Source organism: Adiantum capillus-veneris, chromosome 13 (genome assembly GCF_014529385.1).
Source record: "Adiantum capillus-veneris isolate H3 chromosome 13, ASM1452938v2, whole genome shotgun sequence".
Classification (NCBI taxonomy): Eukaryota; Viridiplantae; Streptophyta; class Polypodiopsida; order Polypodiales; family Pteridaceae; genus Adiantum; species Adiantum capillus-veneris.
The window spans coordinates 37,008,144-37,022,973 of NC_140943.1; the positions used below are offsets into that span (position 1 = coordinate 37,008,144).

Consider the following 14,830-nt stretch of genomic DNA (forward strand, 5'->3'; position numbering starts at 1 on the left):
TCACTCAGCTTTGCATTCACATCCAAGGGAATAGAAATTGTCTTACAATCATCCATACCATACTTTGACAACATGTCCAAAGCATACTGTCTCTGTGATAGCCATACTCCCTCTGGAGTCCTGATCACCTCAATGCCAAGAAAGTAGCGCAACTCGCCTAAATCTTTCATTTCAAACTCCTGTTTGAGAAGACCCTTCACATGGTCAATCTCCATAGCATTGTCACCCACAATAATAAGGTCATCTACATATATGGTAATGACCACAATCCCCACATCACTCTCACGTACATAGAGTGAATGATCAACATGAGCTCTCCTAAAACCAATACTGACAAGATACTTGGCAATCCTGTCATACCATGCTCTAGAGCCCTGCTTCAAATCGTACAAAGCTTTGAGAAGTCTGCATACATAATCTGGGTAACCTGGATCGACATAACCAAGTGGCTGATCCATATACACTTCCTCTTGCAACTCACCATTCAAGAAGGCATTCTTTACATCCATTTGATGCATAATCCATCCTCTAGATGCAGCCACTGCTATGACAGCTCTCACAGTCGTCATCTTTGCCACTGGAGCAAAGGTCTCCTCATAGTCTATGCCATACGTCTGTGCATAACCCTTTGCGACCAGCCTTGCCTTGTGACGCTCAATGTTACCATCAGCCTTATGCTTGGTTTTATACACCCATTTACAGCCAATAGCTTTCTTGCCACTTGGCAATGGCACCAACTCCCATGTGTCGTTTGCTTCCAATGCAGCCATCTCTTCATTCATTGCATCATCCCAATGCACATTTCCAACTGCATCCTCAAAACATGTGGGCTCCACATCCTGTATCACCTTAGCCATGTAGGCTTGGTGATGCGCTAGATACCCATCATAAGTCAATTTCTGAACTGGATTTCTAACTCTATTAGATCTGCGCGGTCCTGGGTCACTCCTTTGCCCTCTAGCATCTTCTTGTACTTTCCTTACACCAGGTGTCCTAACAGCCGGAATTCCAAATTCCTCATCAAGACTTTGTTCAGAACCATCTGAATCCATGTCTACATGTGAAAAACCTGATGATGCATCAGCCATAAAGGGAGGTTCATCAACCTTTTCCTTTCCTTTTCGTGATACATTCCCTGTACCTGTTGGTGGAGTAACTTGCGTACGTAGTCTACCATTCCATGGTTTCTCAACAGAGCCACGAGAAGAGGACTCTTGTGGTCCACTCAAAACCTGTGACTGTGGCCTCACATTTTGTACAACCACATCATCTTTTACATCAGCCCCAATAGTGCCATGTGCATTACTGTACCAGCTGCTCATCTCATCAAAGACTACATCTCTGCTCACTCGTAATTCTCGTGTAGTAGGATTGTAGCACCTGTACCCCTTTTGTTCAAGGGAATATCCCACAAGAATACATTTCTTTGTTTTAGGATCCAATTTCCTACGCAACTCATCCGGTACATGCACGTAAGCTATGCAGCCAAACACTTTCAAGTGTGCCAAATCAGGCTTTGTACCTGTAAACTTTTCCTCAAGTGTTACATCATGCACCGCAGCTGTAGGTGTCCTGTTCATAATGTACACAGCTCTATTTATGGCTTCAGCCCAGAAATGATGAGGCATGTTCTTCTCATTCATCAATGCTCGTGCAACCTCTGCAATGTGCCTGTTTTTCCTTTCTGCGACCCCATTATGTTGTGGAGTATATCTGCATGTAAACTGCCTGCGCATACCATGCATTCGCAGAAAAACTAAAAACTCATTGGATAAGTACTCTCCCCCTCCATCTGACCTCAATGTCTTGATTTGCATATCTGTCTCCTTCTCAATCATGACTTTGAAGTCTTGAAAGTGACCAAACACTTCACATTTGTTACGCATGAAGTAGACCCATACTTTCTTTGTATGGTCATCAATGAAAGAGACATAATACCTGCAACCATGTATGCTTGCAGTATCGGTTGGTGGACCCCAAACATCTATGTGCACCACCTCAAGTGGCTTTTTACATACATTGCGCTCATGTGAAAATGAGCCCTTTGACTGTTTTCCAAACTGGCATGCTGCACACACTTTATGCATACCATCCACCTTGAATTTGGGAAAACCTTTTACAATCTGTTTTGATTGCATGCTGCGCAATCTCTGCTCATTGACATGGCCAATGTGTTTGTGCCAAATGTCAACATCAGCCACAACACCTGTGCCCTGTGCAAATAATGCAGCTTTTACCTCAGGCATGTCTACATTCAGCGTAAACATTCTGCCCACACGTTTGCCCTCTGTGATCAGCTTACAGCCATTCTGGAAATCTTCTACATAACATCCATTTGGATTGAAGCGAACCTGCAAACCCTGCTCAACCATTTGTCCAACAGAAACAAGATTCTTTGTAATGTTTGGGACATGAAGTACATCTGTTAAGTACTTTGATTTCCCACTCTTCGTATTTAGAGGTATGTCCCCTACATGAGCAATGGGGTGAGCTGTGTCATCTCCTATCTGCACATAGCCTGACACATCTGGTTTGCGCATATCTCTAAACCACTCTCCACGAGACGTCATGTGATTAGAGGCACTTGAATCCACATACCAAACATCATCTTGGGTGGAATTCTCTGCAGTCATTGTATTCATTACATGCTGCATAACAAACATGCGCTCGTTTTTGTTGTCATCTGCATCTCTGCTAGTAGATGCATAGTTGCCCTGTTCTCTCTTTCCACTTGCTTTTCCCTTTGGACAGTCACGTGACATGTGACCTCTTTCACCACAAGTCCAACATTCTCTGCTATCTGGAGTATGTTGCTTCCTGCTTGATCTTGCACCACGACCTCTTTGACTCCCCCTGCCTTGAGACTGGTTTCCCCTGCCACCTGTATTGTTTTGATTTGATTGACCTTCTAGAAATTGGCCCCTGCAACCCCTTGGGCCTCGACCACGACCTCTACCTCTACCTCTGTTGGAGTTAGAATAGAAGGCCTGTTCAGAATTATTTCTGCCATGAGAAGAATATGTGTCAAGGTTCTTCTCCTCAAGAATAAGCATAGAAATCAAATCTTGGAACACGGGGATGTCGTCTCTTGTATTCATGGAAGACCTAAAATGTACATACTCATCTCTTAGACCATCCAAGCATGCACAGACAATGTCATCGTCTTCCACTGAGACTTTAATAGATCCAAGAGCTTCAATGATACTCTTGATCTTCAAGGCATAATCATTGATTGAGAGGTTGTTCCTCTTAACCTGATTTAGCTCCGACTTTAGTTGAAGCTTCCTGGCCTTGGTGTTCACTTCGAACACTCTGCCTAAGTTTCTCCATGCAATGGCAGGGGTTTCAGCATCCTGTAGATAGCCCATCATGCCATCTGTGATGCTCATAGAAAGCCAATACATCACTTTGCTCTGGCCTTGTTGTCAGTCCCTCAAAGCTTTCCTTTGTTCTGTTGTAGCATTTGCCTCGGGAATCTCTGGTTCCTTTTCATTGTCTCCTTCTACATAGTCCCAATAACCTTTTCCTTTTAGGAAATTTGTTATTCTGAACTTCCATGCAGGGTAGTTATTTTTCTCAAGCTTCTCAGTAACAATCTGACTGAAACCGTCAGACATCTTGAAGCACTAAGACAAAATAGCTGCAATCTGCAAAAACCTGCAAATCTGCTATCTCTTTCTACACTCAACGAGTGTCCACAATCAAGCGTACATACAACCACTGTACTTGTACAGTAAATCTCTGTATACTGCACTTTGGAGACCTGTTCAGAAACTTGTGCGAAAAACCCCTTAAAAAATTTTTGCTCTGCGAGGCGCCTTCGGCATCTGGTCGTGGATTGCGAACGAAGGGATTGTGATGCTCTTGCTCTCTTAGCCTCTCTTGCCTGCACCAGGCTCTGATACCATGTAAAGAATGAGGATGCAAGAGAGCTACACAAGACAAGCACAAAGCACACAGAGATGGAAAGCTTCTTCTTCTTCTTCTTCTTCACAGAAAAGAGAGTACAAAATGACTAAGTGCTAAACCTGAAAAGTAGCACATATATACATGCGGTCACTAAGTGTGAACTCTCTAGAAGCGTACTAGGCTGGCACTATATGTGTAGTCCAGCTGTAGAATCATTGGCAGAGATCCTCCGTGTCGGTCACCTAACGCGCCAGTGACTAAACAGCGAAAGCGGCCAAGAACTGTAGTGGATGCCAGCTCAAGGTGTAGAGCTCGACATCTCAACATGAATGTGAGGAGTAATAGTGCGCTTCACATACAATGCAATCAATGCGTGCTCCTGCACATCTTTTACATCCCAACGAGCTTACTCAGCCGTAGGCAAAACAGCTCTAGCAGCAGCAATCCTGTCACCAAAACTTGCAACATCCTCAACATCGCCTACATCCTTAGAACCAGGACATACATCAATGCCCTGCACAATATTCCATACACCCTTTGACACAAGGACATGTTGCATCATATAAGCCCACATAGGGTAATTGTCCCCATCCAATCTATCCTGAGAAGCAAACATCTTAGACTCATCTGTGTTGTTGTCAGCCATGGTAAATGCTGCACTTGATGTGAAAACTACCCGTAAAGAGGAGAAACAAAGCGAAAACAACACATGCTATATAACACAAACCATTGAAGACTGTAAGGGATCTGTTATGCAAAAAACGACACTAACAAAAAATTTGCACAAATTGATAAAATTGCATGCACAGTACTATCTGTAGTGTGAATGGAGACCGAAATGAGCCCAAATAAAAAACCTAATTATAAAGGGAGATTTGAGAAATATTTAAAACTTAGTCCACCACCATTCAAGGGAGGAAGAAAAGCCGATCCAGACATGCATATTCAAGCATTTGAGATTTGGGAGGAATCGAAAAGGATAAGGTTTGACACAATTATATGGATTATTTTCCACAAAAAACGTTAAGAGCTAGAAAATGGTCCTAGCTACCTAGCTTCAGTTTGTACTCTTATTCTATCCTAGAGAAGACATTCATACAAATTTTTTGTTTCAATTGTAATGATGAATAGATTCATTTTGAAATGGGTGAAATCAATCAAAGGAATAAGCTTGAGGGTTTCACCTGTAAGAGATCGAGCACTACCCAGAAGCTTAGCTGTCAATTGTCAATCATCTCTCTCTCTCTCTCTCTCTCTCTCTCTCTCTCTCTCTCTCTCCGAGCGTGCAGGTGCAGGCAATCCCTGTGACCTGTCTCTCTCTTTCCGAGCACGCAGGTGAAGGCTACACCGAGTCTGCTCTGTGTGTGTGTGTGTGTGTGTGTGTGTGTGTGTGTGTGTGTGTGTGTGTGTGTGTGTGTGTGTGTGTGTGTGTGTGTGTGCACGCGCGCGCTCAGCCCGCCTTTGAGTCTGCCGGATGAACGTGGTGCTGCCATGTGTCCGGGGGGGGGGGGGGGGGGGGGGGGGATCGGAATTCCCTCCCCCATTATCCTTAGTATAGAAATTTGCACTATTTTTCTCTATTTTGGAGCGAAAGTTTTACTTTTCTCCTTGCTCTCAACCGGTATTTTTTAAATCTAAATCGGCACGATATTAAGATGAGTTGTTGGCCTACCTTGGTTCACCATGCCGTAGTAGTAGCTGACGCCCCCACAACCTGCTACGGCACCCCGACGGTTGACCCCAGCAACTTTGGTCCAATGTTCGATAAAAACCATTTTCCCAAACATACAAAATTCCCTTTCTTGAATTTGCGAAAAGGAAAATTTAAAAAATCAAGTTATTTTCTCAAATCTTACACTATTTTTCTCTATTTTGTGATGGAATATCTCCTTTTCCCCTTTGCCCGGCCCAGTGTTTGTCAAGAACCATTTTCCCAAACATACAAAATTCCCTTTCTCATTGGATGGGAAAATTGGAAGGCTTTCGTAACTCCAGTGTGCATGAAAGCATTGATCGATCTCTCTCTCTCTCTCTCTCTCTCTCTCTCTCTCTCTCTCTCCGGGGAAGGTGGTTGCGCTGCAAAATAGAGGTTCCAAGCACACGATGAAGTCATGGACAACATCGAAGAAGCTCAATCATTCATTCTTGCCCACCAATGTGGGCTTCGATCTTGGAGGCTCTTGAGTCCCAGAGTGCATGCATGGCGTCGTTGACAGACACCAATGCCAGCAAGGGGGGGCAGGCATTTACTTTCCAAGGTGCACTTTAGTTTTCAAAGGGCACAGAAGTTCCGTAGGCTAGCACTCGAAGCCTGAATGCATCTGGGTTTGAATCTAGGCCCAATAGGCATGCGAGGCTCGATGCGAAGCAAGAAGGCAGATGACAGTGGGACAGTGATGCTGCAAGTCGACTACTCTCCCTGTACGTCCACCCCTTGTGGCCTCTGTGCTAGCCTGCCTGCTGCAGGCCCCACCACAATTAGCATCACGTCGCCTGCATGCAATGCTCAGCTGCCGCTAGCCACCGACTCAGTGACTCACCTTATTTCTTGCGCTCACTTGGTGTGCAATCATTGGAGCGCACATGCAATTATTCCGAGGACTGACTTGCCATGCAATAATTGGCTATGATAATTCGCAATGATTGGAGGAGGAAGGCGATGATTCTGTATGCTGAGCTGGACACTTGATATTGGTTGACTGCACCCCTGAAATTCTGCGTGCTCAGGTATCATGCATCGAGTAGCCCTCCACGTTGATTCTATCCAGTAATGTGGGCTAGGATTGCCTGCCCCCTGACTCCCGACCTTGACGGTGTAGGGAATGGTCGTGCACTGACCATTCCCACTAATCAGGGCGACCGGCGGAGGCCGGGAGCACTAATTATGGGAATGGTCTGTGCACGACCATTCCTGGCCGTCAATGGTCGGGGGAGTGGGGGGCCATTAGCTTTGTGCCAAGTGGCAAACCTGATGCTCTGTCACACAGCAATATAGTGCACAGCTTCAATTCCAACAACTGACGTGTTAGCTTCTCAACACACAATCAGCAACAAGATTCCCATTGCTGAGGTGTCAATATAGCAGAGCCCATTCTGCATGCTGATTTGCGAGCATCTGATTGGGTTGCAGGTGGTGATATTACGTAGGCTGAGTTGGCGTTCATATGGTGGCTGAAGCTAGAATTCTTTGATATAATGGACAGTGGATGCACGGCCCAGATCCACTGCCCCCCACCCCCGACCTTGACAGCCAAGGAAAGCGCAACTAATGGGAGAATAAATTATGCAGTACACATTTTGAAAATTAAATGTTGTTGAGAATCTTGTAAGATTCTCTCTCTCTCACTCACTCACTCATGGAGTCTCCCTCCCTATTTTTATCATCCCTCCCTCCCCTCTCTCTCTCTCTCTCTCTCTCTCTCTCTCTCTCTCTCATGCAATCTCCCTCCCTACTTTTATCATCTATATCCATCTTTGTAATAACTTTTTATCCGCTAACCCATTATATCAATCCTCACCCCATCACCCTTGCCCACCTATTTCGTTTGAGTTTCAGTTTTTTAGTTCTTTGTACTTGTTACATTGTATAAGATTCACCAATTGTAACTTTTTAGTCTCATAGGTCACTTTTGTCTCTTGAAGACGTTAATATAACATTTCATTTCATCCATCTCTCTCTCTCTCTCTCTCTCTCTCTCACACACACAAACAAGAAGATTTGGAAATTTTCTCATGTAGGACAACAGAGTCTTTCTCAAATGTTTTTCATACAATGCATAACATCATGAGCTTCTGCTCGAGAGGCACTGCATACCTAGCTAGGTACGCTTGGGGGCAAGGGACCAAGGGACCGCCGGCCCGCGGTGGGGGGCCGGCGGTCCCTTGCCCCCAAGCGTACCTAGCTAGGTATGCGGTGCCTCCCTCAAAGAAGCTCATGATGTTGAGGTAAGTCACAATGTGGGAAACATTGTGAGAATTTGTCCAAAACTTCTTGTGTCTCTCTCTCCACACATCGAAGCCTCTCTCTCTCTATATATATATATCGATGCCGCTTTTTGTGCCTAGTGGCATCTGTGCTTGACCAAGTAGGTAGGCAAGAAAAGCTTGTCTAGCAGAGTTGCAAAAGAGGAAGGGGAAGAGGGGGGCCTATGCGGTAGGAGCAGCAAGGGAAGCAATGGAACGGAGACAAGGTGACTGAGGATGGGGAAAGCAGGGGGAGACAGGTTGGGCAAGGAGGGGGGAGGGCAATAAGGGGAAATATTTCTACATATTGATTATTGACTATCTTTTCGAGACGCCAGTATGCGCTAATATGACTCTTCTGAGTGTGTAGCCCATTTTTATGGACTTATGTATCACCTTCTAGGTGAGGTTAAATTAAAAAGATACTCTTTCTTTCTTTTTTTTTAGCACCACGGGGATTCCCACTCGTGGTGTTATAAGAGAGCATCGTGAGCGACTACCATGGTCGCCTTCTCAAATACTATGGGCATGACCTCTTGTACAATCAGCAGTCTAGGCCCGCACTCGAACCCATGACCCAGGTCACAGAGGACGAGTACTTAACCAACCAAGCTAGCTTCTTTGTAAAAGATGCTCTTTCACAAAGCCTTTGAAAAAATTGTCGACAAAGATCCTATGCCCATAACCTAGAAGTCTGCTTCTAACTTCTAATCACATGAGCTCATATTCAAAGCATCTATTAGCCTATAAGAACTATAAAACTAAAACTAAAAACCTTGCTAAAATCGCAACTCTAAAGTAAAGAAATACTAAAAGAAGCTTGTGATGCAAAGAAAATTATGTTTCACGTATTCATCAACTACCTTGCCTTGAAGTCTGTTGATCTTTCCTCGTCTTCAATTCATTTGTTATATTTGTAAGACTAATCCTAGATTCCAAGGGACAAGAATTTTGCTTTACCTCAAATAAAGGGAACTTACATCAAACTTTGCTACAAGGAAAATTGGTTCTCGCCACTTAATAAACAGTGGAGACTATAGTGGCGGGAAGCAAAATGGACAGTAAATATAGGTAACATTTGGGATCCTCTTTGGCCTAGAATAATGAGGATATCATTTGGAGGGTGTAGTGGGGGGCTCCTCCAACAGCGATCAAAGTTAAAGCAAGGGGAATAGGCACTAACCTATGTTCAGGATATACAGCAACAATCAAAGACCCCCTCCATCTATTGAGAGACTACCCAACCATGAGGCGTCTCACGGGTAAAATCTACAAATAGGTGCAAAGGACTTGGAAGATCCGCTTTCTCAAGAATTCTTGGAGTAAAGGTTCTCAATAACCAAGCCACTCTAGTGTGCACACAAATTGTCAGCTTGTGCTATCTCAAATAAACTTGGAACCCAAGTATTAAAAAAAAACTCTGCAACAACCACATTTGAAGAACTCATTCGGGAACGTAGTGAGTGGATACTATCTATAGGCAAACACAAACTCTTTGAAGAATGGAAGCAAGCACTACTCGACAAGAGATGAGCACCAACTAAGGCAGAGGTTTTTGGAGAACCTTCACAAGTGTACAGGTTTACGGGTATGCCCCCAAAAATGCCAACACACAACCAACCCCCCCCCCCGCCCCCCCCCCCGCCCCCCAAACCACCACAAAACCCCTATTCTAAAAATAGTTGGGGTAAAAATAGAACAAATTTTTTTCTGTAGACTTTGATGAATATGCAAAACGTCAACATCAATAGTAGAAAAAATGTAATTACCATTAGGATAATTTTATAAAGAGAAAATGAGTCACTGACATACAGTTGATGGAGTGAAGTTTTGTGTATTGTTTTTGCAAAATACATGGCAACAAAGAAGTTGCCATACACTTACAATGGGACCTAAGGAAATTTTGACATCCAAGCTTGCAATATGGATGGTTTGAAAGAGTTATGCAAGACGGACTAGGCTCTGTATCATTTGGGTCTTCTAATTTGTGCTGCTTGATTTTTTTATTTATGTAGTGCCGTTATTTAGCCATCTTCATCTCCATCTTTGCACAAAATTCTTTTATAGAGTCTCCCCCTCAGAACCTCCTAATTCAACTGTACCTTTGCCAAATACACAAAACATGCGGCTTGTCACATGCCTTCTTTACCAGCTAAAAATTTTGAGGGGTCGTAGCTATTGCCTTGGAGACTACCGAGAAGCTCGATCATCTGATAACCATGTGTGTGCATGCCTTATATGAGCTCCATTTGCACTCAAATTCAAAGGTATCATTCACACAGGAAAATATGGAAATGGAGGTAGACATACATGGACATATAGCAAAAGAGATGCAAGATCTCCATTGGCTATTCTAGAGAGGAATAGCTATCAGAGAATTAGCTAACAGAGATCTTCCATCTCTTTTGCTGTATGAAGTTTTATATATATATATATATAAATAGAGAGAGAGAGAGAGAGAGAGAGAGAGAGAGAGAGAGAGAGAGAGATGCAGAAATGTACTAGTATCTACTATCCAAGAATTTTTCATGCAAATGCACAAGCTAATTACCTTGACTAACTATATATGGTGTCTATAAAAGGTCCATCAGATAGAACTTTTGAGGACAGCCTTCCAATAAGAGTTTTTCGTCCCACTTATTAGATTCCATGGGACTCCTCACCAAAGTATGGTAGACTGGTTATCCCAATTCCCTCTTGAAAGGTCTTGAGTTCAAGACTTGTCACCTAGATCTTTGAGGTCACTCCGGATTGTTAATTAGTCTGTATCATATGTTTGTTCCCTTTGTCTTTGTTTGGGATGATATAGGAGATACCACAGTTGTACATTGATTTGTCTCATAGGGCAAGTTCAGCCCCTGCACCCCCAATATAGTACAGGGAAGAGCTAGCTGGATTGCATATATAGTTTTGCCTTACAAGCCCCAGCAGTAGAACTCCATCCTTCATCCATCATGGTCGTCATCCAAAGTACCATCCCCTCTAACTCTATACTGCAGATTGAGTCCAAGCATCAGCTTATCAGTTAATTAAAGTCTTTCAGCTTAGTTTTTCTTTCTATGGTATGACAGGATATACCACACATGTATGTTGATTTGTCTCTTCGGTCGAGTCTTTCGAAGACTGTGAAGTAAAGTTGTTCTTTCTTCCACATGTGCATGCACAAATCTGATGGAAAGAATTGTCTTGCCCTTAGATTGAAATCCTTCTGCCGACTTATAATCCTTCAGCAGGAAATACTATATACAATGCACATAAGGCAAACTTGAAGAGTGTAATTTATAGAAAGGACGACAGTAAAGGTCATCTCCAAATAAAAAACCAGCAGCTGCTCTTGTGAGCCAAAGGAAACATCCATTCCCAATAAATAACAGCATCCCTCTGGCTCACTGAGAAGCGCCCAAGATGTCACTAGGAAAGTATACATTTACAAGTTAGCTATATCTCCTCACTGTGAGTGTTTTTGGGAGCTTCATGTACAATCTCAAACAGTATAATATGCAAACGATCGTATGTAAACAAGAAGCACATATCACCTTCTCTGCGCTTGAATGACAAGAGAGCTTGTCTCTGTAGTATAACATGAAGTCAAAGGTACACCCTGATTTTTGACATCCTCCCAAACAAGTATCTCCTTCACATATTGCAAGGCCGCACCCACTGATGATCGATCCAAAGCCTTCAACTGGAATGTATAAAGTTTGCCACCACCTGGATTGACTATCTCAAAATGCTTCTTGAACATGTGTGCAACGTATGTGTAGGCTTGTTGTGCCAACGCTGACGAAGTCTGAGTAGAGCTCTTGACTGGATGGAAGTCGGAAAACCACTCACAAGTAGTGAGAGGGACTATGGATATCTTCTCCTCAAAGGAATCATATTTGTTCAAGAAAAGGACCACTGGTTTGTCCCTGAACGAAGGGTACTTGACGATGCTTCCAAATAAATCACGACTCAACAACATTTTGTTCTGAAGAGGTTCATTTCCATTAGGCCACATTTGATCGTAGGAGTCCAATGCAACACAGAATAAAACCGCTCGTACGTCATCAAACATCTTAAACAACTTGCAACCATCTGTACTTCCACTGCTGCTTATCCGGATAAGGTGATACCTAAATCGGACCAAAGACAGGTGACACAATTTTGTAATCCATGGAGCAAGTCCTTACTCCTCGAGAAAGAAGACTGATTCAACAATGCGACAAGGCTAACAAGAGCTACAGCACTAGATCCTAACAAGATAATTGATAACACCCATGTTCATCACTGACAGGAAACCAATCAGCTAAAAATATTTTTAGATAGGGCAATTACCAACATACCCTTGAAATGTGGTAATTCTCAAAAAAAACCTTCACATTTCAAAAAGTACCAAAATACCCTAGTACCAATTTTGGATGGATTGCTCCCATTTGGGGAATTTTAACAGAATATGAGAGATATTTTGGAATATTTTGAGATTTTGGGAATTCCCTTAGATTTCAAGGGTATTTTGGTAATTTTCCCTATAATTAATGGCTAATACAGACTCACCTGACATATTGGATAGACAACAGACACTATGAGAACACAAACCTTCAAAGTAAATTGACATTCTTGACAATGATGCTATGCTATTCCAGAATGATCTCAATTGAAAAACATTTTCAAATCAGGTTTCATAACCACTAAAACAGTGAAGTTATATTCAGTATTACCTGGGCTCTGCAAGAGACTGTTCCAAGCTCTGAGCGTAGGGCCCTGATCCCTGACTTTCTTCTTCAATGCAAAATTGAACCTCTGCTAGCCCAAAATCATTTGTGACGCCTTCAGCAAAAAGAATGTCACGATCTAAAGGAGAATAATCATTTGATGAGATGGATACTACCTGCCCAACAAATGGCCTTAAATCCTTACTTGTGCTGCTGTTTAATTCCACATTTCAATACACCCAAGAAATGAAAGGTTTTCTGATGAAAGAACTCCATTAACATACTGGTCAAACACATAATCTCAGCCCCCCTCTTGACGCAATCATTGTTGAAAGAATGTTGATACAGCAAGCCCCAGCATTGGGGATAAAGCCCAAACATGAGATCTCTTATTCCCATATTTATGTGATTTCCTTTTGAAGGGGTGAAATCAAGGCTCAAGCAAAGCAATTCATCTAAGTTTCTTCATTTGTGTGCAATGCTCTTTTGAGACTTGACATCACTATGAAGTCATCAAGATTTCGCTTTAAAACTCTTTACCAACTTGCTCCTAATTGACTCTACACAGCACACACACACAAACTCTCTTCCCTTTTTTTCTTTTTTGCGGAAAAAGGAGCTGTTTACAGTGTATATGTAGACCGAGGGATGCTCAAGTGAACCGGTCAGCAAGTGAGGGCTGTAAGCAAAATCAGTGAGGAAGAGCTTTGTGTATATCAAGCGAGCACGTGTGAGGAGTGTAAAATGAACCACTGAGAGGGTGCAGAGTGCCAAGTGATGTGGACCTGGTCCATGCTTAGGTTCAGCAGTTTCCATACAGATTCTAACCAAGGGGTTTGACATTCTCAATTTTAACCAAGGGAATACTGAAGCACGAAACAAGGTTGACACGTACCCTTATGTACAATCAGTACAAGTACAAAGACGTGCGGTATTGATCAAACTACAAAAATTATGACGTACCATGGACGTTACGTACAATTAAAAAATAGAAGACTTGTTAATTTAGCCTAGAGTTTCGTCTTTAAAGAATAAACAGTAAAAAGTTCAAAAGGCTAGAGCCCAAACACGGCCAAAAAAGATAACCACAATGTTCAAAAATGGTTATTTTGGCCGGTCAACAGAGGCTGCAGTGTTGACTTGAAAACTGTCAAACAAGTCGTAAACAAAATATAATAGTTCATGGAACAGAACCGAGCGTGTAAGTTGTCCCGTACATCCAACTTGAACAACCTCGGCGCGAAACCACCATCTGAGAAATGATTCACGATGCTCCTCCACTACCCTAGAAGAGCCTGCTGATGTATCCCACTGACTACGCAAAGTGTGCAGTAGCGCTGCAAGAGAAATCTTCACATTTAAATAAAGATCTGAAGGGCACAGCCTCAAGATAAATATACAGAGCCAATCACCGCAAAGGAGTGATCCAAAAATTGTCCATAAAATATACAATGATGACCAAAGACTATTTCTTGGTTTTCATAATGAGTCTCAGAGATCATCTAACATATTCATTTTTCTGTAAGGCCCCTCTCACACTGGGGCGGGCGCCCACCTCCTTTTTGGAAGTGTGGGCAGCTGCTTCATGTCACACTTGATGATATGTAACAAGCTGCCTTCACTTCCCATCAAATGGGCTGTAGCCAAATGGTAAAGTCTCAGGCTTTCCCGCTGCCCATAAAAGCTCAAGTTTTGTCAGCTGTGTTCGCACGCTTGCTTCTGTGGTTGGCCACGTCTTTGGAAACTTGGGCGGGCAATCTAGGCCACGTCTCTGACAACATGCGAGGCCACCTACAATGTTTTTCTGCAGCCAATACTCTGCCGCCAACTAAGTTTGGCCTGCTCGTGTCCGATCCAGGATGACAAGGGATAAGATACGCATTCCTCAGTACCTTCGTGGATATATGCACCGAGGTACCACACATAATGGAAAAAGTGGCACTCAAAACCAAGGTCACCATGAAACGTGATTCAGCAGGTCCGAACAGGTGAAACGTTTCACTAATCAAGTGGAACAATTGCCATTTCACTAACAGCAACTTACCATAGTCTTAGATTTGAGGGCCTTCCAAAATCCATATATACACATTTCAGACTAATCAAGTGGAACATATGCTATTTCACTAACAGCAACTTACCATAGTCTTAGATTTGAGGGCCTTCCAAAATCCATATATGCACATTTTGGCCCCACACTTCACTGTGCTCTAACATTAGACTGAAATGCTTTAGGGCCTTCCAAAATCCATATATGCACGTTATGA

General features: G+C 43.0%; 1 protein-coding gene across 3 annotated transcripts in view; it reads right to left on the minus strand.

Annotated features, from left to right (window-relative positions):
• Positions 1-11,127: 11,127 nt before the first annotated feature.
• The window catches only part of LOC147443820 (extra-large guanine nucleotide-binding protein 3-like), a 46,110-nt gene continuing 42,407 nt past the window's right edge, over positions 11,128-14,830 (minus strand). For all 3 annotated transcript variants that reach the window (XM_086526618.1, XM_086526619.1, XM_086526620.1), the window contains 2 exons: positions 12,573-12,742; positions 11,128-11,987 (listed from right to left, as the gene is read on the minus strand). In XM_086526618.1, the coding sequence (XP_086382744.1) occupies positions 11,405-11,987; positions 12,573-12,742 (753 nt within the window). In that variant the 3' untranslated portion in view covers positions 11,128-11,404. The remainder of the gene's footprint in view (positions 11,988-12,572; positions 12,743-14,830) is intronic.